We start from the raw sequence: 23884 nt of genomic DNA, 5'->3' as shown, positions 1-23884 counted from the left end.
CCACCACAGCCAGAGAAGCCTTCTAAAATGAACACTCGTGACCTGGACCGCGTCATTCCACAGCAACCAGAGCGAAGTCGCCGCTCCCTCGGGCCCTGCCAAACCCCTCTGCCTCACTCCACTGCCCTCAGCCATGCGGGCACTGGCACAGAGTGGGGGCGTGATAAACTCTGCAGACTACAGTGAGGGGTCAGGGAACCCACAGTGTGCTGGGTGGATGTTAGCTGTCCTCTGATTCTCCTTATGGGGACTCAGGGAAGCACGCCTGGGCTCGGAGGCTGCTGGAGAAGGGACTGTTTTAGCCATAGCTGTTTTACTTTGATGACTGCGGAAGACCACATTACACTCTTCTGTGGCCATTCGAAACTTGCCACTCCTCAGGTCCAGGGTGTCCCACCCCACCTTTGCGGCTGCCCTCCTGTGGGAAAACTCCATCACTCACCTCCACCTACTGCCCCCTCTGACTATTGACAGCGGCTAGAGGGATGAGCCAGATACCACTGTCCAGCTGAGACCACCCAGGAGGTGGTCGACAGGGTCCATCTATGGTGCTCACCAGGAGGGGTTTCTGCATAGTCCCTAACGACTTGATTTATATACCAGAATTTAATACTGTCTGCACTTGAGAAGATCTGCTTTCACAATGTGATGAATTAGAGCAGTCATACTGGCAGAAAGACTTCTGCACAGCACATGCAGAGCTCCAGCAAAAGTTGCCCTGCCAGGAACAGAACTAGGTGCTGCATCTCAGGGGGCAGCCTGGGCTCTGTACTCCTGGGGGGGACCCTGGCAGGGTCACAGGAGGAGCAGGAGAGGTGGGAGGGGGGAAAAAAGAGAAGCACAAGGGAGGAGAAAGAGAGAAGCGGAGGAAAGGAAAGTTGCAATCCTCAACCCAGAAGCCTTAGTTTGTATCATGCTACTGCGTTCTCTGGCCTGACGTTTTCTGCCACTTGGAAGCCACAGAAAAGGATGGGCTGCTGAACCCCCGGGGCCGACATTCAAGAGGAGGGCAGCCTGTGCAGGGCTGCAGAGACCTAAATCAACATGGGTTCATGTGGGAAGCCGGCCACTGACCACGACGGGCTTCTGCCCACAACACCCTCGCTGACGGCCACTGATAGAGGGGTAAGACCTCCTCTCTCATTTTTCACCGAGTGACCATTTTTGGTCAAAACAGGTGCAAAGGAGCTAAAAGCCCAAGTTCCTAAGCGCAGCATGACAAGAATGCCGCAGGCCTGGAGGGGTGTCTCTATCTCCTTGTGTCTACACACCCCACAGCTGCCCTTGTCCTAATGTCCAGCTTAGGTCCCTATTCTGTGCCAGGCTCAACCTTGACCTTAACTCTGACCCCAAGACCTTCCGGGTGAGTGACATGGGTGTGGAAACTGACAACCACACTGCTCTGTGACCAGGGGAACAGGGCCAGGTGAGGAGAGGCCTCCTGGAGGAGGAGGCTCAGAGCGGAGGAGAGGTACGTCGTCTGGGCCAAGCAAGCACATGGCAGAACAAAGCTGCACGGTGAGCGCACGGAGCCTCCAGCGTGGGCAGGCCCTGGTGGCCTGCGGCCAGCTGCTGAGAACAGCGGGGACCGCCTGACCTCCATGTCTCTCCCTGCCTCAACTTCTACTGTCTCTGCTTAAGCAGAGACCCTCCTGACTAAAACTGTGCCCCATCCCTGTCCACCTCCTGTCCTGCTTCGTTTTCCTGTCTACTGCCCACCTCCGCCGCACATTCCAGTCCACGCTGCCCTGCTTATCTCTTTATTGCCTATCCCTCCCACACACTCTGGAACGTAAGCTCTCCAGGGCAGGGGGACCCGGGCAATAGTACAGAGTCTGGCAGCCAGTCAGATCCCCCCCAAAATGCACTAAAACAATGAGTGAGCCCAGGCCTGCTGAGGGCTGGAGGGGCCACCAGAGGAGGTGACATCTGGGCTCAGTCGCTGACCTGCAGACAAGAGGGGGAGCAGGGGCACCTCCAAAAAGAGCTTTAAAGCTGGAAAGAGTGTGAGAAGCAGCTGAACGCCATGGATGACAATTGTCCAGCATGGGCACGGACACGGAGACAGGGCCCTGCTGCTGCAGGAGTGGAGTCTGGGGCCACCTTTCTGAAGAACGATCCTGCCCTTCTCAGGGACGCGTCCCCGCGGTGTGCAGCAGTTCCCCTTGGGTGTCCACCCCAAGGGAATGCTCGCGCAGGTCCCTGGGGTTACACACAGGAGGATGCGGCTCACCGAACGGGAGGGAGCTGGGGAGCCCATCCCCAAGGCAGTGGAAGGTGGACCACAGCCGACACCATGCTCCCCACCCCCAGAACATTCTGGTCAGGAAGAAGCAACCAGCTAAGTGCACCTCTGTGTCGCCTTAGATCTTGAAAATACAGAACTGAATGGCCCAAGGAAGAAACATGCGGTGTCTCTGGGCAGGTCTCTGACAGCAGAGGCAGTGGAGAACTGAGGGGAGCCTGCTGCAGAGGTGGCGGAGGCAAGAGCCTCCAGGAGGTCTGTCCCCCCCGGTCCAAGGGGTCTGGGGAGTGGACTCACCAGAGACGTCCCGCATCGCAGGTCACTGGTGCCCGCAGTGGGAGTGTGAGCTGGGAGCCTCTCTGGTGAGGCCTGTGAGCTAAGGGGCCAGCCCTGGTGGCAGCCATGGGAGTGGTGGTCACAAAGTGGGTCTGCACGCACACAACGAGCCATATATACAAAAGAGTCCACGTGCTGAGGGAGGACAGAGGTACAAGGCCCTGGAAAAGCCAGGGATGGGGGTGGGGAGTGGGTTGGACGTGGAGTCAGGGAAGCAATGAACGGAGAAAGGCAGAGAAAGGCCTCGGCTGGACAGTGACGACAAATGCACCGTGCCTGTGATCGTGACTGACCCAGCCTGCCTCACCCTCCTCAAGAGAGCTCGTAAGTCGGAGGGGCAGGGCTACAGCCTCAGTCACTGTGCAGTGTGGACGGTGAGGGGACACCTGCACGCTGCAGCTGAGGTCACTGCAACTGAGAAGTCCCAACACCAATCAACACTCCTGAGTGGGGAGCAGCAGCAAGAGCCCCCCGGAATCCCAGTCAACAACTGAAGGGTGGAGGGACACTCATCACTGCCAGCCCTGAGTGGAGGGCTGAGCAGGATGGAGAAAGAGCTCCCTATGGGGTTTTTTACAACCCACGATACAGTGAAGCCGCAATGAGTGAACCGCGATATAGCGAGGGACGACTGTACTTCACTGGTGAGCACCCACACAGAATTTTATATGTTGTTAAAATTACGTAGGTTCGAGAGTGTAGAAAGTGTTTAAGAGCATGTGATGTGTTTATAAGAGTATGGGAAAGGTTTACAGGAGTAGGGGAAGGGTTTATAAAGCCTTAAAATATATATAAACAATAAAATAAATATAACGCCGCTACTTCGCAGATTTTCACCTATCGCGGGTCTCTGGAACCTAACTCCCTGGACAGCTGAGGGCTCACTGCAGTGTGTAATGGGTATGGAGTTTCAGTTTGGGAAGATAAAAATGATCTAGAGACGGACGGTGGGGATGGTTACACAAATGCCACTGAACTAGACACTTAAAAATGGTTAAATTGGTCAGTTTTGTGTTATTATGTATTTACCACAATTTAAAAAAATAAACAACCCTCCTTTATAAAAACAAGTACCTGGCACATAGTAAGTGCTCATCTAATGCCTTTCCCCTGCCAGTCTCACCCTTGCCCTCAGGGAAGAGAAACAACCAACAGGAGCCAGGAGCACAGGGCTGAGGCTGGCCAATGACACTAGCTGAGCTCTCAGCCTCTCTGAGTTAGGATGTGGACAAGGAGCTTCTTCTAGCCCAGTCATTCTCTGGATTCAGTCCTTGTCGCTAAGCCTGTTGACTTGGGACACCAGCAGGCAAAAGCTACCATGACTCAGGCTTTGCGTATGATCATTGAGATCCAAAGATTTGCTGGAGTGGATATAAATAGCTCCTAAGCTTCTGGCCTCGGCTGCTGAGCCTGGCTTCGTAAGACTAATGGGCCAGGAGACCCCAGCAAGCCTGGCCCCAGATTCCCCGTAGCCGTTCTGCAGCACCCAGCAGCAGGGACTGCTGCACCCTCCTCTGTTCTCCAGGCCTCAGGTTCCGACTCTACTTCCAAACCCCTACCTCACTGCCTGTCACGATTTCTCTCTTAAAACTCAGCTTGGTTTTAAATTAAAACAGAATCATGAGCAGGCCCCTTTCCTGCCTGTAAAGGCATCTGGTTTGCTATACAGGCACCTGACTGAGGACACACCAGGCAGTAGGCACACCCAGGGCCCAGGAGAAGGGGCGGAACAGGGAGCAAAGGGTAAAAACACGCCCCCTTGACCTGGGCCTGGGTCTTAGTCTTATTTTACCCGATTCCTCCGATGATTCCTGTTAGTCTCAAAATCAGCCTGCAGATACCTCCAGAACATGTGGCAGAGACGTTTTCTGGTAGGTGCAGGGCACCTCCTTCTCCCCCTTCCACTGAACCGGCATTCCCCCGAGGGCCGACCCTGGCCTCCCCCTGCTGCGGCACACCTCGGCCGACAAGGGCTTGACGAGTGCTAGTTAGGCAAATGAACAAATGAATAAATGTATTACTAATTCAACACATGGGAGAAAAAAGGAAGGGAGAGGCCGACAGGCCCCACACGTGCAGCTGTCTGTCATCTCTCGGTCTCTACCTCCCTCTGTCCCTCAGTCTCCCTCTGCTCCTCCCTACAGCTCTGGCCGTGTCTGTGTGTCTCCCTGGCAGCGGTGAGCTGAGGGCTGCGAGGTATCACTGTGCTGCTCTGTCTCCAGAGGGAAGGGGGCAGGAACACCAATTCCAGACCCCAAAAGAGTGACCCAGACCCGGAAGGTCTGGCCGGGTGTCCACTGTCCCACCGTCCGAAACATCGGCATCTCGCCCTCTCCCTTCTCCTAGAAAGCAGCCTGCTGTCCCCGTAGAGGACACTGCTGCCCCTGTGGCTCCCTGCTGGGCAGGAGCTCCACCCTAGAGGGTGCTCTCTGTCACAAGGCACCCACCAACCCCTGAAGGCAAGGGTCCAGAGGTCTCAGCTGACCCCCCACCTCTGTATCTGACACTGTGTGAAGTAAATGCCCATCAACTGCTGAGTGATTAAATTCAGCAACTACCCCAATACCAAAGGCCCTAGGCCATGCACCTCCACTCCCACTGATTCAAACGCTGAGGCCTCAGGCTCCCAGAAATGTGGTCAAACATCTTCAAATCACAGCTATAAAACCACCCTCACTGTAACCTTGGGATTTTCTAATAGGGGTCAAAACCGAATCTACCAACAGAGACTTAAACACATAGTTTTATTCTCTCTTGTAAGTCTGGAGGTAGGCAGTTGGAGCTCCACAGGGCAGTTTCCCCAAATTATCAGGAACCCAGGCTCCTGCCAGCTCACCACGAGGCTGGTTGGGGGTCCGCTCACTCTCCTTAACTCTTCCCATCACATGTCCCTGCCCTCCCAGGGACTCGCCTGAGGTCCCCTGGCAGGAAGGGAGTGAGACTGTGGGATACCTACCCCTTCCCACGGGACGGCTCCCTCACCTGGGCAGGTGTGAAGCTCACACTGTCTGCAATGTAGTGAGAGAAGGCAGAAATGAGACTGCAGCATTATTTACTGCCCTTAATCACTGCAGTAATCAAAAATGCATTCGTGGTCATGATTTCCTCCAGACCCCCTTTCTCCTCCCTGGATGTTTTGGCTGCTTTGCCATATGGCAAGAGGTCAAAAAACAGCTCAGAGAAGAGGAATGAAGAGATCAAGTGTTCCCTGAGCAAGTCCCCCAGCCCAGCCCCTGGTCAGGTCACGGGCCTGGGATGTGTTCCTGGCTCCATGGTGCTGGTCTCCTCACGAACTGTGGGATGAGAATTCCCTTCACACACACAGCCACCCGCTGAAAGTTACCTGACACCAACTGGTCACCACAAAGCGGGAGGCCAGGCTGCCACAGTCCACGCAGAGATACAGGCAGAAACTGGGCCCCACCTTTGGGTAGGCTGCACCCGAGACTCTGCCAGCCTTAAGCAGGGGAAGTAACACATGGCCTGTGGTAGATTACAGACAGCTGCAAATCCTCACTCCTCCTTCCACTGAGAATGGGGTCTAACTCTATTTCCTTGCACCTAGCCTTGGGATCTGCATGACCAACAGGATGTGGCAGAAGTGACACTCAAGTCTTCCAAGGTCAAGTCACAAGAAGTCTCACATCTCCCTCTAAGCCTTTTGGATCACCAGCTCTGGGTTCCTTGGGCCATCATGTAAGAAGCCGATGTCCTTGAGACCTCCCATGCGGGAAAGGCCACATGTAGACACTCCAGTAGCAGTCCCAGCTGAGCCCAGCCTTCCAGGCCTGTCCACAAGTTCTCAGATAGGCACCTGAAGTCACGTTGGATCCTCCAGACCAGCCTATCCATGGTCTGAGTACCACTGAGTAACTTCCACTGACAACGTAAAGAAGACCCAACCAGTGAAGAAGCCCTGCTCAATGCCTGCAGAATCTGGAAATATAAAGGGGTGGTTGGTTTAAGAGTTTGTCACACAGCCACAGGGTACCAGAGCATTTAGAGTGATTGACAGATCGAGTCAATCAGTCAGGCAGTCATTCAACACATACGCATTAAAACCTACCCTGAGGCATGGCCTCTTACAGGAACAAAGAATCCATTCTCCCTGTCCCCGAGGGAGATTCAGGGCTGGCTCCTCGGTGCCCACCCAGCTTGTCTGGGTCCATGCCCACGCACCATCCCGTTCAGCAGCTCTGTCCCTGGGGCCTGCCACTTCTAGGCTCCACTGCAGCAGGGTCCTGTCCGGTCCCTGCCCCTGCCTTCATCCTCTCTCAGTGAGGAGAGCATGTGTGGGGTCTTCTTTCTCTTGGACAGGTTTTCCTATACTCTAAAAAGTTCCCTGTATACTAATACAGCAAGGGGACAAAAACCCGGCACTAGAAAATATCTATTTCACACAAAGAAGGCAGAAAGCAAGGAACAGAGGAAGAATTAAACAGAATATATACAACAAAATTGCAGATATAAATCCTACCATATCAAATTATATTACATTGCCCTGGCTGGTGTGGCTCAGTGGATTGAGCACCAGACTGTGAACCAAAGGGTCGCAGGTTCAATTCCTTGTCAGGACACATGCCTGGGTTGTGGGCCAGGTCCCCAGTGGATGTGGGGGAGCACTCGAGAGGCAACCACACCTTGATGTTTCTCTCCTCTTTCTCCCTCCCTTCCCCTCTCTAAAAATAAATTAAAATATTTTTTTAAATTATATTAAATATAAGTAGATTGAACACTCCAATCAAAAGGTAAAAACTGGCAGAACAGATTTGGAAAACATATTATTCAACTCCATGCTGTGCACAAGAGACTCACTGAGGCTCAAAGACACAAACAGGCTGACAGTGAAAGTGTGGGGAAATGCACCCCACGTACACGGTAACCAAGGCAGGAGGAGCGGCTGTACTAATATAGGACAAAACAGACTTTAAGACAAAAACTGTTACTAGAGACAAAGGAGGACATTTGATAAGGGTAAAAGAGTCAACCCATCCAGAAAATTGGTAATTATAACCTACCTACACCAAACGACAGAACACTGAAATACAGGAGTGGGCAAAAGTAGATTTACACTTGTGAAACACAGAGTTTATTTTTGCATTATTATTTATTTAGTAATTACTGTATTGTCCATTGCCATGTAAACAACTGTAAATCTGCATTTGTCCACCCCTGTATGTAACGCAAAACCAACAGAAGTAAAGGAAGAAGCGACGATTCAACAATAATAATTGGAGACATACCCCACTTTCAATGGACAGCATGTGTAGACAGAATATCAATAAGAAAACAAAGAACTTGAACAACACCGTGAATCAAGCAGACCTGACGGACATGCACAGGACTCCTCTCCACACTCCAGTGTACTTGGATCCCATCTTAGACCTTAAGTGAGTCTCCATACATTTAAAAGGATTGTAATCATACAAAGTGTATTCTCTAAATACAACGGACTAAAATGTAAGGGGTCCCCTAAAAATGTCTACACAACAGTCCTCATGGGAATGTGCGAGGCTCACGCTTGCTCCAACTCCAACTTTCCCCGCTACCCCTGCCTCTCTGTGCCTGTCTCCCCAGTCTGTACACAGGGATGATAACCGTACTGCCTCACAGAGTTGCAGCAAGTATTTACCACAAACTAGTCATTCGTCATGGTTATGATCACTCATTATTGATGAGGGGTGGTCAAAACAATCCCTCACATTTCATCTCTGGGTGAGGAGACATTTGTTCATACAGCAGGCTAAGACTTCCAGAACACCCTTGCTCTCACTATTTATTCAGTCCTCATCTGCTAAGTGGTGCAGGATCACCTGCTAAGTGGTGGTAAGACCCCAGGACAAGGACATGGATTGAGTCCTTAGCCCACTGCCTGGCTCACAACAGATGCCAGAGAGAGAGCAGGTCAGTCGATAGATGGGAAATGAATGGGGTGGTCAGAGTTACCCTGGGCATCCCTTTTAGTGACTGCCATGATGAGATAACCACTTGAGCTAAAGCTGACCCTGGACATCCCTTTCAGGCAGAGGATTTTCACACACCTCAAAGTCTGAGAACTACTGAACTGGGTGTCCAGGCAGAAAGGTGAGCAGGTAATGGGCTGGGGGAGGAGGGCAGCGTATTCCAGATGCCTCTGCTTTATTGTGGAGAGTCCTCCATTCTATCTTTAATAACATTAAATCGCCACAACTTTCACACATGTGAAGAGGCTCTAACTGAAGTTTAAAGGAATTATGGCAGCACGTTGCAAGGGCTGATTAAAAACCAGCTGCATCAGATGTGCAGGTGGATACCAGGTACATGCTGAAACCCAAGCCTGAGTCTAAATCTCACGGCCTTTCCCTAACATCAAATTTCTTCTCAACCTAGAAAGAGGACACAGTGGTAGAAGTTAGTAGAAATGAGGTGTGCCCTGCATACAAGTAAAGGATTTAATTCTCACAACACCCCAATGAGGAAAGCAATGTTTTATAGGTGAGAAGACTGAGACACAGACAGGCCAACTGACCAGAGAAGACAGAGCAGGTACGTGGGGGAGCGAGCATCCTGGCCCCACAGTGCACGTCCTGACCGTTCCTGCTGACCGCATGCTGCAGACATGTGTGCCCTGACCATCTAGAACCCCCAGCCATCCTGGGGGAAGTGGGCAGCCCTGCTTGGGCTGCCCCTCCAGGAGGGTGACTTAAGTGGGAGGAGCTGGAGGCAGGGTCCAGGGATGTGACAACCCCCACCGACTCTCCAGCCCACAACACACTGCAGGTGACAAAGGCCAACAGCATTCTTCCACACGGAGCCTTTCCTCTGCCTGAGCACGCTCTCTCCTTCCCCTCTGGACAGGCAGTGGCTAAGGGGAAAGATCAATTGGGACCCTGTTCCTTTGACCTAAAACCCATTTGCTCCAGCCTGCTTCCACCAGAGCTCTCAGGACCAAGGTCCCAGCATCACCCAAGTCGCAGCACCTCCTGCAACCTCCTACTTGCTGGCCCCCACGTCCCAGGAGCCTGGTGTCCTGTTCACACCTGTTCACAGGTGTTGTCACAGCCCTCCTCTGCACAACAACCCACAGGGACTGCTGTCTCCCAAAGACCCTCTGGGCCTGCACGGTTCTGCTCATGCTGCCACCGCCACCCCTGAGTCCCCGCCCCCTCCTCTCTCACACTGTCCCCTCGTTTACTCTGCCCCACATGCACTGGTCTGCTTGCTGTGTCTCAACCATACCAGGTGCACACCCTACTCAGGGCAGCCCCAAAACAGAGATCCAGTCATCCCTGTCCCCCTGTTTGAGACAATAAGGCCAAGGCTCAGGGAGGCTCAGTTCACAGGCCAAGGAGAGGAAGAAGGGCTGAGTCTCCAGGCCAGGAACCCAGCCAGAGTCCTGGCCCTGGGCTGACCACACAGGCCAATCACCTGCTTCCATCCAACTTCAGGCTATCTAGGGACCCCTGGGTCCCATCCCTGAATCTCATCCACATACATGCACGCCCCTGGAGGGGTCCCTAGAGGTCGGACACTGAGCAACGAGACCACCCGGGAAGAGAGTGGGGTCTACCCAGCACCTTGTCCCCGCCCCACCATGTCAGACACTTCATAGGCAGGTTACAAATGACTGGATCCACCAGACCGCCAATCCAGGACACCCCCCATGGAAACTCCATCTTCTGCCCTCGGTCAGCTCTGCTCACTGAGGTTCAGATGAGGAGGGCAACTTCCAGGTGTCTTGATTCTCTGCAAGTTCTAACAATCTTCACACAAGGGTGCATGCAGACCAAACGGGCCGTTCAGCCAACAGGCGGGAACAGAGCCACAGAGGGGCACAAATGCCTCCTCCTCCAAACCACCAGAATTTCCCATGTGTCCTGGTGAATGAACACATGTAGAAAGTCCTAGGGCATTTTATCCACAGCTTTCTAGGTGGCTCACGTGTCTGAAGTGGGGAACTGGGGCAACTCAACATGGGATGCCTGGTACTGGCTGGTGCCTGATGCTGTACAGACTCCCTCCCCCTGCACATGTGCTCCTACTGCACACGATCACCTTGTTTGCGAAAAAGGGACTCAGGTACCTGGCAGTAAAAATAATTTCTCCAACATGACCCAGGGGGTAAGAGGACAAATATGATACCCAAGGGAAAAATCATAGCTTGCTTGAGTGGGTCACGGTGCTAAAGTTAATTCTGGTTCCTGACCAAAAGTCTGGGTAAGCTGATCAAACCACATCCACAAATGGTTCCTAATGTTTCGCAAAACATTTTAAACATCTCTGAAGCAGCACAGTATGGTAGTGAACCGCATGGGCTATGGGGGCACCCACGTGGGCACAAATCCTGCCTCTGCCATTAGGTGACTATGGACAAATTGCTTAACCTCCCTGAGCCTTAGTTTTTTTCATATCTGCAAAATGGGATGATAACAGTTAGGATGTCAATGGAGACACTGAGGAGAATGTGCTCAGCACATGGCCCTGAAGTTGGTTCAATTTATTACTGTATTTTGATGATAATCAAACTGTTTAAAGTTTTGGTGCAAAAAAATTTTTTTTTAAACCAGGATTTCTGTCCTTGTTCCTTTGTGATTCTTGCCCCTCCAAGAAGAAAAACTGAACATTTCACAATCAGGAATTAGACAAAGCATAACTTCAAAAGGGTGAGCCAGTCCTGTGCACCACCCTGTCCCACAGGCTGAAATATGGGTTCTAAGCAAGCACCCCAGGCCGGTCCGTACCTGCCTGGACCTCGTCTGGCCCAATCATCCCTACTCACAGGCCTGGCGTGACCACAACGGCACCGGTACCTGCCAATGTCACGCGCCTTCTCACCTAGCTTTCACAGGTGCTGTTTTGCCAGCTTTGATATCCTCCTCCTCCTCCCCCTCCTCCTCTTGTTCTTTGAGCCCTGGCTCAAATGTCACCTCCTCCAGGAAGCCTCTGTTGACACCTGAGGGTATCATCCTCTTCCTGCTCTGGGCTGCACCACACTTGGTCCCACTTCCGATCCTGGCCCAATTACCTGTGCAACCTTCTGTGTACAGGCCTATGTCCCTGTCACGTACTTCCAAGTAGAGGCACTGGGGCTGTTGACCTGATCAGGGACAACCATCGGTGTGCATCTTCCAGGAACAGTGACTACAAGGACATGGAGACAGCATGTATGCAGCGCTGAGCCCAGTTCCTGGGACACAACGGCACTCACTCCATGGGTGTGGGCCTCCCCCACCCACATCGACGTGGACCCAAACACCCTCGAGGATGGACAGGCACGTAATAAAGCAAATGGTGCAAAACCTTCATTATGTGCATGATGACACACCCCGGGGGGTGTTCCACCACTCATAGTTCTTTCGACTCTTTCATATGTTTGAAAATGTTCATAAAAAAACACTGGAGAAAAACAATCCTCGATATTTCTGGCCCTAGAGCTCCCATTCACTGTGTCCAGGCACCCCACAAAATTCCTCCACCCGCCCTTCCCGAAAAGAAGGAGCCTTCTCCATTTTACACTGGGAAACTTGGCCTCAGGGAGCCAAGGGTGACGCCGGGTCTTATTTGTGAAGTCCACCCTGCCCTGCCGGGAAGTGGCTGAGGCAGCAGGGGACCCTGCAAACACACTGCTGGGGCAGGGCTCAACTGCTCAGGTGTCAGTCATCAGGTGGCTTGGAAGGGTCCCCAGAGCAAGGCCAGGGCAGTCAGGGTGGAAGAAGGCATTTGAAAAACTCAAGGCTTGTAACTCTTTACCAATCGAAACAGAAGTACTTGTAGCATTTGTAGCAACTGGTCTGCTGGGTCCTGCAGAAGTAACAGCCCACAGAGGGGCCGGCACTTAAACTCCAAAGGCTCAGAATTCCTATCGATGTTGTCACTCAGCCAAGCCTAGTTCACAGTTGGGGCAATTTCAGCTATAGCCTGGCCTCCGTCCACACTGGGTAGGGGTAGGGGTGGCAAGTTCAAGGCCCGCAGAATTTCCAAACCATGAGTGTAGCCCTGGACTGCCTCGTGGCCTCATCTGCAGCTTCTGCTAGTTTCGACTAGGTCAGTTCACCTTCCCCTACTCCAGTTCTTCCCAAACTCCCAGGGCATCCACATCGTTTTTTTCAGCGGCTCTGTGGCAATTATACAGATAACACCATGACAAGCTCAGAGCAGTGCCCTTCCCAAGTCAGGCAAAGCATTGCTTTTCCTTAAAAACAGAAAGCAAGGAACAAAAAACACAATCAGCTGTCAAAACAATTTCTTAAGCAAAAGAGCTGACGCATGGCCACCCAGCTGACAAAAAAAATGCTGATGGCCCAAACTCACAACTCCGGGACTCCTCACTGGATCCGAGTGCTCAGTTCACACTGCCCCTCAAGATGGCACAGCCCCCAGATCTCCTCGGGCACCAGGGGCTCGAACCCAAAGGTGGGGGTGAAAACACACGATGGAAACAGGAGCAGACCTTGACTTCATTTCACACACAGTACTGCTCCCTGTCTTTCTCAACCTGAGCTAGATAACGAAGCAGTTCGTGATTTATTTTCCAGGTTGTAAAATAATAATTTGCTTAGTTTGTAGATGGCTGGGAGAAATACTCTCATCTTTCTGCGGATTCTACCATCTGCTGGAAAAATAAGAAGCGCTCAGCCTACTCCCTTGGAGCTGAATGCATTTTGTCCGAGGAGGACCAGGCTCCAGGCGTGTGGTGCATCTCGTTCCTGGCTGAGGGACACCCTCTCGGCCTCGGATACGAAGCTTTATCTTGGCAAGGAGAACAAGATCATGATTTCATGGAAGTATGAACATAGTATCTCCTTTGCCTCCCTCACGAAGCAGCCTGTCTTGGCCTGCATACATCCCACTTTTTGCTAAGACGGGCACAAAGAGACAAGAATGTAAGAGCCCCCATCTCTTCAGACCCTGGACCGCAGGTTGAGTACTTCCCAGCTACTCTGAAGAATTACACACTTTCAAGGGCCAGAACCCCCCCAAAGGACAGCTTCTTGCACCATCGCATCTGGCCAGCCTGTTTCTTCACTGGCCGTCCTTGAGCTCTTTGCCAGGCTGGTACACAGCGGTCATGGTTAATGTCACCCCAGACCCAGGGAGAGAGCCTCTTTGGTAAGTCAGCAGAGACTGAACACCACTGGAAACCTCTCCCAGAGTGAGTCACCACCTCAGAACTTCAGAGAATTATCCTCTAAGGAAGGTGACAGCACTGGAGGGCTGGAGGGGACGAGAGAGCAAGGCAGCCTGCTCCACAGAGTCCTTCTCTGTGACCTCTGTAGGCCACTATCTACTTCTGTCGAAAACGTCGAAGGATCAAAGTCTAGAAGGGATCATTGGTTCAGTCCTTGCCCTACACACTGCTACCTCCCGTGAAGCCGGGGCCTGGCCTTGTACAATATCCCGCGTGGCAAGACAAAAGCCACGCACGACGGGATTCCTCCAACACCAGAGGCTGGGAGTCAGCCGGGGCCCCGGGATGTCACTGATCGTGTCTCTGCATAGTAGGTGGGTTAGTGAGCAGGGGCCTGCTGCTCCACCGCCTGACTCCCGCGCCTGGTGAGTCTCCCACCAGTCAGGTGGAAGAACTTGAGCAACTCACCCAACCTCTCTGAGCTTCAGTTTCCACATCTGTAAAACCAGAGTGTTCCTGCCTCACAGGAGTGATATGACCATGATGAGCTGATCCACGCAAAGACCTGGAGCAGAGCCCGCACACAGAAGGATATCCTCGGTGTGGCCGTAGCACACTCGCCCTGCGCCACAGAAGTTTGCTTCTGTGTGTTCCTTAACCAGCTGTGCCTGCTAAAGCTCACGCTGACTTTCTACAGAACGTCTTTTTCTACAGTGGTCCTAATCAATCACTACCTACTGCCTTGATCCATTAACAAGTATCTACTGAGCACCTACCATGTGTCTGAACCCCTAGTGGGAGGGGGGCAGTTTCAGAAACATCATTAGACGGTAGCCCACTAAACACTGAAAATGAATTCCATAGCCCAATGTGATCAAAGGCACCCTATTTCTTTCCTGTTACCATCCTATTTTCCCCAAAGCGGAGAAACTCATGATGATATCTTTCAGTAGTGGTTCAAAGAGGACTTTCTGGGAAAGGGTTTAAAGCTTTCTGGGCTTAAACATTCCCACCACGCCCATTAATTCCACCCCAGCACTGCTTGGGCGAGGTGGTACCAGATGCCTGTTGCCCCAGTGTGAGCCTGTTCGATCGCACCTATCCACCCTCCAGAAGGACACTCTTGACTTTCAGACATGGAGGGGTGTTCTGTCCAGTGGTAGCAGGGAATGGGGGACCCCTGTTTCAAGCTGGAGCAGCAAGGCTGCTTAGGAAAAGGAGAGCAGGGCCCAGTTTAGCATGCACGCTCCCCGGACCCTGACCTATAAGGGCGCCTGTCTGTAGGCAGGCGGCCCTGGGAGAGAGCACTGGCAGTGCCCGGCTGGGGCTGCCTGTCACCTTGGTGGACTCATGCACAGATGTTCCTGTTTCAATCACAGAGGGTCAACCCCCACCCCACCCCAACTTCTGGACACTGGTTCTTCAAGGTGCCACATTCCCTACTCCAAGTCTCTCGCACCAGACTCCCAGAGGCATCTCCAGGTTGGCAGGAAGTTCACTCACCTCCTGCCTGTGCTCCTTTGGCCCAAAAGAAATGAGAAGCTGACTGACAAGGGAAGAATCTGAAATGCATTAAGTACCTGTGTTCCTGTCCCCTCAACATCCATTATCTTCACTTAATCCTCAGAAAAGCATAGGAGGTAGCTGTGATCATCCCCACTTTGTGGGCATTTTTACAAACTTGAAGCTAACACAGGTGGTCTCATGATCACCTTCTGGCAAGTGCCAAGCTGGCCATCAGACCCAGTCTGCCGTGTCCCATTCTCCATGCAGAGTTGTATTCTTCTCCTCTCTTCTCTGCTCTTCCTTTCACATCATCATGCACATCACTAACGTCTTTGCATACGGAAGGCACTTAATAAAAGCTGGCTGCTCTCAGGGGAGTGGGTTATCCCGTGCTCTTTAGGCCTTGCTCCACATATGAGCAGTAGCTGTCTCAAATCCGGGTGTGGGAAAGCAGCCCTCAGCTCATTACTCCCAGGCTCAGTAACCCAGACCTCACTGGCCCCCCTGAGAGTCTCCTATGAAGGAAAAAGAAATGAATGCAAGAAGATGGGATCTCACGACCTGGTAATATGCTGGTGATCCAGGGCCAGCAGCACCTGCCTTTCCCAGGAGCTTGTTAGAAATGCAGGTTCTCCAGCATGCCCCAGACCTATGGCCAGAATCTGCATCCTAGTACAATCCCCAGGTACTTGGTGTGCATTCAAGTTTTGATGAGCTCCCCTGACCTACAACTTGGGTTAGGGGCTGTGTTGCCACCGTTTCTCTTAAAGGGGATGCTATTATGGGCTCTGGCTGTGTCTCAACTAAGTGGAGTCAGGCTGACACAGAGCTGGAGACTTGTGCAACAAAACCCTGGGCCACCACTGGGATGCAATATGTGAGGATTCCCTGCAGCAGGCAGGATTCACTGCCTTTCGGAATCTTCCCATCCCCACACTTGGTCACCACAGGTGACTCTGAAGGAAAAAAAGAATCCATCCCCCCTGACAGTGCTACAAGGCATTGGCCAATAGTATATGTCACTGTTTCCTATGAAACTGGGGCTCTCATTCCTGCCCTGGTGTGTCACCTCTCTCAGCTACTGAAGACTTCACCTAGCAGCTCCCAGCTTTTCTCAGTCCTTGCCTGGGGGATAAGGACGCGGCGGGACCCTGTAAGTAGCACCAGTTGACCCACAACCACTGTGGGAGGGACCCGGAGATGGAGAGGGTCTCAAAGACATCAGAGCCAGGGGCAGAGCACAGGAAAGCACTAGGGAGTCTATTCTTTCTCTCAGTGACACCGTCTAGGAGCTCTCCACAGGCCTCACTCTCCGCCCAGGGATAAACAGACAGCAGGAGTTGGGGCCCGCCACAGAGCTTGGAGGCTCACCCGCACCCAGACCCCTCCCCCGCATCAGTCTCCTGCAGAGCCCACCAGAGCCCAGGACGCAGTCTGAGAGGCAGGGACTCTCTACAGCCTGGCAGCGCCTCTCTTGCAGTGGGGAAGACATGGGATCTCAGATGACCTTACCCGGACTCCTGAGGAGCACCTCCCCTACCCCTCGCCCACGCAGGATTTTGGGGTCAAGGTTAACCCCTCCCCATTATTTCTACCCAGACCCAGGAAACCTTTCCTGGAGCTACAGACCACCACCTCTCCCCTCCCCAACACACACAAACTGTTTTTTCTCCTTGGGCTAGGCAGTCCCAAAAACACAGGAACAGAACAGGTACACAGGGCGCAGAGCATGCGGGAAACTCACCCCAGCATCACCCAAAGGCCCCCAACCCTGACCCCCTCGCCCCCGTGCCATGCCCCAGATGGGCACCCGGACTTCTGCAGAGGGGCCGTGCACTAGTCTTCGGCACTCAAGGGTCAGTGAATCGGAAGCCAGCCCACGGGCTACCAGGCCAGGGGGCCAAAAGACTGGGCAGTCCCGCCCCATCCAGTCCCTGCTTAATCCTTGGTCCAAAATAGCTCCGGGTAATCCCTGGATTGGGCAGGAGGGGTATTAACCAGGAACGGGGAAGGAAGGCGTGGAACTATCCAGAGAGAGGAGGTCTCGGTGCGTCCCGGGGTTGGAGGCAGCTCGGAGTCCCTTGGAGTTGGAAGAGGGGAGGAGGGGGTGGGTTTCTGAAGCCCAAAAAGTAACCCAGGCCAGCTCGAGAGCGGTTTCCGTGCCCACCGCGCCACTCCCCACTGAGTCCCGGGTCTCCGGGTCAGGAGTTCTGGCCCCGACACCCAGAGCCCCAGCTCTGCGCCCTAAACAGCACCCCCCCGCCCCGGCTCCATGGCGAGGCCGACCCTGTATCCGAGCTCCCTGGATAACTGAGACCGAGTACGGAGCCGTCTGTCAGCGGAGAGCCGGGCCAGTAGGAGCGCTGGGAAGCGCCCTAGAGTCCCCTTCCGAGGGAGTCCAGTCCCTGCCTGAGACAGACCCCCAGGTCCGGGCCGCGATCCTGCGAGAGGGTCCTTGTTGTGCCTCAGGGTCTCCTGGCGGGCGGGGCGCTCCCCGAAAGGCACCCTCCCTACCCTGCTCTCAGAGGAAAGGGGCCCTTCAAGAAGTTCGCGCGCCCCAGACACGCCCGCCGCCCCCGGTCTCCGCTTACTTGTCACGGAGTCCGCTGACCTCCGGGCTGGCGCCGAGAGGCTGAGGACCCGGGCCCGGGTCAGGAAGCAGGGCGCACGCGGCCAGGTGCCGACGGTGCCGCTCCAGCAGGCCGGCGTTCTCGCGGCTCAGCCGCGCCACTTGGAGCTCCAGCTCCTGGATGCGCCGCCCCCGGCGCGCCAGCAGCTCTTGCTGCGCCGCGACGATCCGAGTCAGCTCCCGCAGGTACTCGGCCGCCTTGCCTGGGGGTTCGGCGGCGCTGGCCATGGTCCCCGCCCGGTGGCCGGCCGCGCCTCAGGCCAGCGGGAGGCGGGGCGGCGTCGGAGGCGGCAGTGGGGCGGCCATGGCTGCGCCGCGGGTACAGTCCCTCCGCGCAGCACGGAGCTCAGCACCGGGCTGGCACGGCTCCGCCTCGGCTCCCACCTCCGGCGGCGCCCACCCCGGCGTCCCCGCACCTCCAGCACCGCGCGTTGCGGTGCTCTGCTGCCCAACTGACGCGCTGGGGCTGGGAGAGCGCGGAGCTGTGGCCACCGGGGGCAGGCAAGGAGTTTGCAAAGTGCCGGCTGCGAGGCAGAGCGGGAGTCGGAGCGGCCGGCGCGGGAGGAGGTGGGAGGGAGGAAGGGAGGGAGCGTCAGAGGGAGGGCGCCGCCTGCCGGCCCTGCATCCCCCGACCTGATCTCGGCTCGCCAGGGAGCTATTCCCATCACCACCACTCCTAGCCACTCTGATATATAAATTTAATTTTAAAAAATTCGGCAAAAATATATCTTCATAATAATATCAGCCTTGGTGTAAATAGAAAAATGACTAATAAATTCGTGAGGACTTGGATATTTTCAATTGATCTAAATCTACCCAAATGAACGTTAGTTTTGTAGATGCATAGACAGGACAAGTGTATTCTAGACTGGCCTTTATACATTCTAAGCAGATGGTAGCTCTAAAGCCTCCAAGATGTCCAGGTGAACCAGCTGCTAAGGCCCCTGCATCGACCTTCCCTGGATTCTGGGAACCGATCAGCTTGTAGAACAAGGACCACCACTCTGCCGTCCCCCTACCCGTTCCCCGCCCCCACCTCCACACCGCTATTGCGGCCTTTGGCAGTGTATTTTGTCTCTGAGCTTCAGTTTCCTCAGCAATATGTTTTCTATTTCTTAACTTTAAAAAAATCTTTATAATTTCCATACTCCAAATGTCTTTGGTACTAAACTTTCTTTTTCTACCTTCTTGGCTTGCAAAGTTAGTTAGGTATTTTCATTGTTTCTTGTTTCATAGCAAATTCATTTTAAGGCTATAAATTTACCTCTGGGTGAAGCTCTAGGTACACCTCACAAGTTTCCAAAGCTTCGTAATGTCCATTTTGATGACGGTTTCCCTTTGTTAAGGCTGGCATTACACTGACTTGGATGATACATGGTATACCATACCCATATTTGTTGATCTCCCTGCCCCACCCCTACGAGGAGACATGAGCCCTGCATGCTGAGACCTCAGACCTGACAAGGACCCTAAACCCTTATTGATTGTCTCCTGGGCAGGACTTATGGGGAGGGAGAAAATGGTAGTGGGACCATTTAGTGGAATCCTCAAATTCACTAAGAATTCTTTCATCAGAACGAGATTAAACCAACACCATGCTAAGCAAAAACTCTTAACTCTAAACTTCTCCCTCATCACTAGGCTACTAATAGTGCTCTAGAAATTAATATTATTTTAATAAATTCTGTAATTATCTTGTGAGGGCAAAATTACTTTACATCTTATTTGTGTGTATATGTGTAAAGGTGTTTATCAGTTCAGTTTATAAATTTAAAGTATACCAACATCTTTGCAACCCTATACTAATATTTCCTCATTATACGAATATACCAGGAGCCTCCCCAAAAGGGATGTGGTACAAGCTTCTTTCAATTTAGGGGGGACACCTGAACCTGGAGTCACAAGTGGGCTCTCTGCCAATGTTTGGGAGTGAAGGAAATTCAATTCTTAATTCTGGCCCATGTCAGTGCGGATGGCGGGGAGAGGAGCTGACTGAATGCGGAGAAGGAACAGCTGTGCCTCCCCTCCTGAGGGGTTTGCCTATCCCCCACCTCCATCACAACCGCCCCTCAGCAGTTCCAGGTTGAAGCTGACCTCACATTTCCATCTCCTTTCTCTCTGAGACTTGCCACATCTCCAAGCAGCAGGCAAAAGCTCAGTTGATGCCAGGTCTATGTGGGTACAGGAGACCTGGATGGGGAGGCTTTATCCCTGTGTCCCAAGAGCAGCCACAACCAGACAGGGCAGAAGGTGGCAATGGGCAGACAGGTGCTGTGGCAGCCTCAGGGGGACTATACCTACACCCTAGGACTGAGCAGCACCCTTTATGATCCATTTCTCTGCTCCTTCCAGCTCCTATCATCTTAGGCAATGGGAGAGGTGAGGGGAATGAGCCTCCACCGGCTTGCATCTGCCTCCCGTCTTATTTATTTTCCTTGACCTCCATTCCTGGCACTCTGGGGTGTCCCAGTTGCAGCCAAATTCCCACAGCTGGAGGTTATAAGAGAGTCTGCCACCAGCAATGAAATCATATACACCAGCCTTCCTGGCTCACACATTGAGGCATACCCCAAAACAAAAGTTGATGCCTTCCCCAGAGAATGGAAGTCTCCTCCACAAAGAGCATGAGCCAGTCACTCACTGAGCACATGTGACTGAGCATCAACAGAGCCAGGCCCTGAGGACACTGAGCATGGCGGAAGAGGCTCCTGTTCTCTTGGGGTCCTTCTGAGGAGACATACTCTGAAGGACTGCTCAGAGGCCCCGCTCTTTTGTTAATGCTCTCCTGTCACCATCTTGATTATTTTAATTTGTGGACAAGAGGCCCCCACTTTCGTTTTACACTGTGCCCCCCAAATCATGACGCTAGTCCCAGAAAGTGTGCTAGTAAACACTAAAAAAAACACAACACCACACATAGCATTTGTCCATTTCCTAGGTGTAAATATTGAATACCATATTTTTCAGACAATAAGATGCACCTAGGTTTTAAAGGAGGAAAATAGGAAAAAAAAATTGAAGCAAAAAATGTTGTAAAATATTTAGCAACATAAATAACATAATATTTCACCAATGTAAATGTAAACAGAACTCAGCAGCAGCATTAACAACCAGTATTCCTCCCAAATTTGGGGAGAAATAAATTTTTAAAATTAAAAAGTGAGTCTTATATTCTGAAAAATATGGTACATACCCCCTGGCTGACATAGTGAGACCTCAGTGACTGTGGAGCTGGGCCTAGGTGCATGTGGTGGTGCAGACAAGGATAAGGTGTGGCAGTGGCACATAACAGGTGCTTGGCCTGTCTGAGATTCAGTGCAAACCAAACAGGAATAACAATGGCATCTGCAGCAGAGTTTCACTTTTGGGTCAAAGAAGTTGAGAGCTGGGATCAAAGCTTCCCATAGGCTAGAGAGTGCTTTCTACACCAACGCCCCCATGTGGGGGGGGAGGAGCACTGAAATGCCTACATAGCTCTGCCTCACAGGCCAGACTTTGGAAGATGGTCCAGTACACCCTGCCTTTCACCAAACTCTGTTGCCACAGACTCGAGTCTCCCTGGCTTTGACCCCCCACTCTTGGCCTTCAGATGTGATAACTGATCTCTCTTCTGGACAACTGAAATCTTAGCCACCCAGATATCTCTTATGGTCTCCCGTGACATAAGAACACTAGTAGTCTGAGTGGCACAGGTGGACAGGTAGGGATAAAACAGGATGCTTTAATGTGACTGACAAAACAAAGCAGTCAAAACAAAATCAGGTGGTCCAGTGGAGGCACAGTCCCTCGTCTAAATTCCACAGTGTATGATGAAGGAATTAGAACTCTGTAGCAGATTCTGTGGTGGCTGACCAGACTCCCGCTTCAGGATGAGGCTCTCACCCTCCATGGATCGGGGACATTAGCATCTGACAGCTCACAACCAAAACCAAGTCCTCCTCGGGAAATTGCCCTGTGCTGATGGCATCTCTCCCACCAAATGTTATGCCAGCACCTTCCTAGGGAAGCCCTCATCTGTGACTGATCCATGCAGGATCTTGTACAAGAGCTGGTCCCCCTCACCTAAGCTTGGACAGCTCTGCAGCACCATCCCAGCTCTAGAGGTCTTCAGAGGAGCCCCTGAGGCTTCTGTTGGGACTGCACCACAGCCCAACCTTTCCCTCTGTTCAGTCCTGCTTCTTCCCTCCTCCACTGGTGCTGGCCCCAAGAGCACTCTCCAGTAACACTTCTGCGTGCAAGTGCAAACCTCTGTCTCAGGAACGTTTCCCTGGAAACAGCCCCACACCCTCTTCCCCTGACCCTGTCTTCACACCAAGGCTTTCACCTCGTTAGGATCTATGGGCTTACAGGCTGTTATGTAACTAGTTGGTCTCCCTGATTGGTATGTAGATAAATTCTTGGCCCTGAAAAACCAATAATTAGCTTTTCCAATATTATAATTACATAAATACAAGGCCAAGCAGTTTAAATTAAACTGCAGAGTAAAAAGATATAACTATGCGCTCAAAAGAAAATAAAAGATGATAACAAAAATTTGGAGAAGAAAGGAGAAGAAGCATATTATAATCACTTATTAATATTTACTACTATTATCCACATTCAGCTTCTCAATAAAATCATCTATCTTTATAGTATCATTTTTTGTACAATATTCAATTTTCTTCTTAAAAACCTTCCTCTGAGAACTCTTTGACTCATTGTTGTGGTTTGGGCTGGCTGCTTCCTTGGCCAGCTACACCACTATCATTGGAGATTTCTTGGCATTACACTTCAAATTTGGATCCACAATTTCTCAGGTTCTATGAATCTCATTCCTTGGATTCATTTTGTATTTTGCCATGTACACCCTCCAGCAGTTCTACCCAGAGACAGCCTGCAGAAAGGTCCTTGAGTCCTGTGTATCTGAAAGAATGCATTGCTCCCTCACACCTGATGGACAGTTTAGCTGGACATAAAATCCTAGATTAAAAACTAACTTCCTCAGGACCTGGCAGGGTTTGCTCCATTTTCCTCTGTCACCCAGTGGTGCTGATGAGAATCTGATTCTCATGCCTTTGAAGAGGAGATTCTTTTCAGTCAGGTCGTAAAGGTACTTCCCCAGATCAGGACATTTAGAGAAATGGTGAGAGGCATTTTTGATCCTCACAATGACTGGGCACCCTCTGGTATTCAATGGGCAGAAGTCTGGAATAAAATGTGCAGGAAAGTTCCGCCCAATCAAAACTGTCCTACTTAAATTGCCAAAAAGAATAATGAAGTTGGAGGACTCACACTACCTGATTTCAAGACTTAATATAACCTAAGAGTAATCAAAACAAGTGGTACTGTGTAAAGATAGACATAAAGATCAATAGAATAGAAGAGACTCCAGAAACAGACTCACATACATATTGTCAATTGATTTTCAGTAAAGATCCCAAGGCAATTTAATGAGGGGAAGTGCTAGATAGTCTTCTAACAAGTGTTCCTGGAACAATAGGAGAGCCACATCCAAAAGAATGAACTTCATAGCATCTACAAACATAAACTTGGAATACATAGTAGAACTAAAAGTAGGAGCAACTCATATAAAATTTCTAGGAGAAAATATTAATGGCCTTAGTTTGGCAAGTATTTGTTAAATATGAAACCTAAGATATGAACACTAAAAGAAAAAAGTTCAATAAATTGTACTTCATCACAATGAAAAACTTACTCTTCAAAAGACACTGTTAAGAAAAGGCAAGTTACAGTATGGGAGAAAATATTTACAAAATACATATTCAGCAAGGGACTTCTGTGAAAAATACGTAAAGAACTCTTAAAATTTAACAATAGAACAAGTAACCCAATTAAAAATAGGCAAAAAAATTCAAACTGGCATTTTACCAAAGAAGATATACAAAAGGCAAATAAGCACATAAAAAAAGATGCTTAATATCATTCGCCATTAGGGAAATGCAAATTAAAACCACCACGACTTATAGATGACACCAAAACCATAGGCAACAACAGAAAAACTAGATCAGTTGAACATCACTGAAATTAAAAATGTTTGCTCCACAAAGAATACCAATTAAGA

At 51.5% G+C, this 23884-nt stretch overlaps 1 protein-coding gene across 1 annotated transcript in view; it reads right to left on the bottom strand.

Moving 5' to 3' along the window:
* IQSEC1 (IQ motif and Sec7 domain ArfGEF 1) overlaps positions 1–18348 on the bottom strand; it is a 443112-nt gene extending 424764 nt beyond the window's left edge. Inside the window, exon 1 of the mRNA XM_053672884.1 lies at positions 17786–18348. Within this exon, the coding sequence (XP_053528859.1) occupies positions 17786–18051 (266 nt within the window). The 5' untranslated portion in view covers positions 18052–18348. The remainder of the gene's footprint in view (positions 1–17785) is intronic.
* Between the last annotated feature and the right edge of the window lie 5536 nt (positions 18349–23884).

The sequence above is a fragment of the Artibeus jamaicensis genome, unplaced genomic scaffold, assembly GCF_021234435.1.
Source record: "Artibeus jamaicensis isolate MK-2021 breed Jamaican fruit bat unplaced genomic scaffold, CSHL_Jam_final contig_793, whole genome shotgun sequence".
In the NCBI taxonomy this organism is placed as follows: Eukaryota; Metazoa; Chordata; class Mammalia; order Chiroptera; family Phyllostomidae; genus Artibeus; species Artibeus jamaicensis.
The sequence above is the reverse complement of the archived record's forward strand: the minus strand, read 5'-3'. Positions and strand labels throughout refer to the sequence as shown.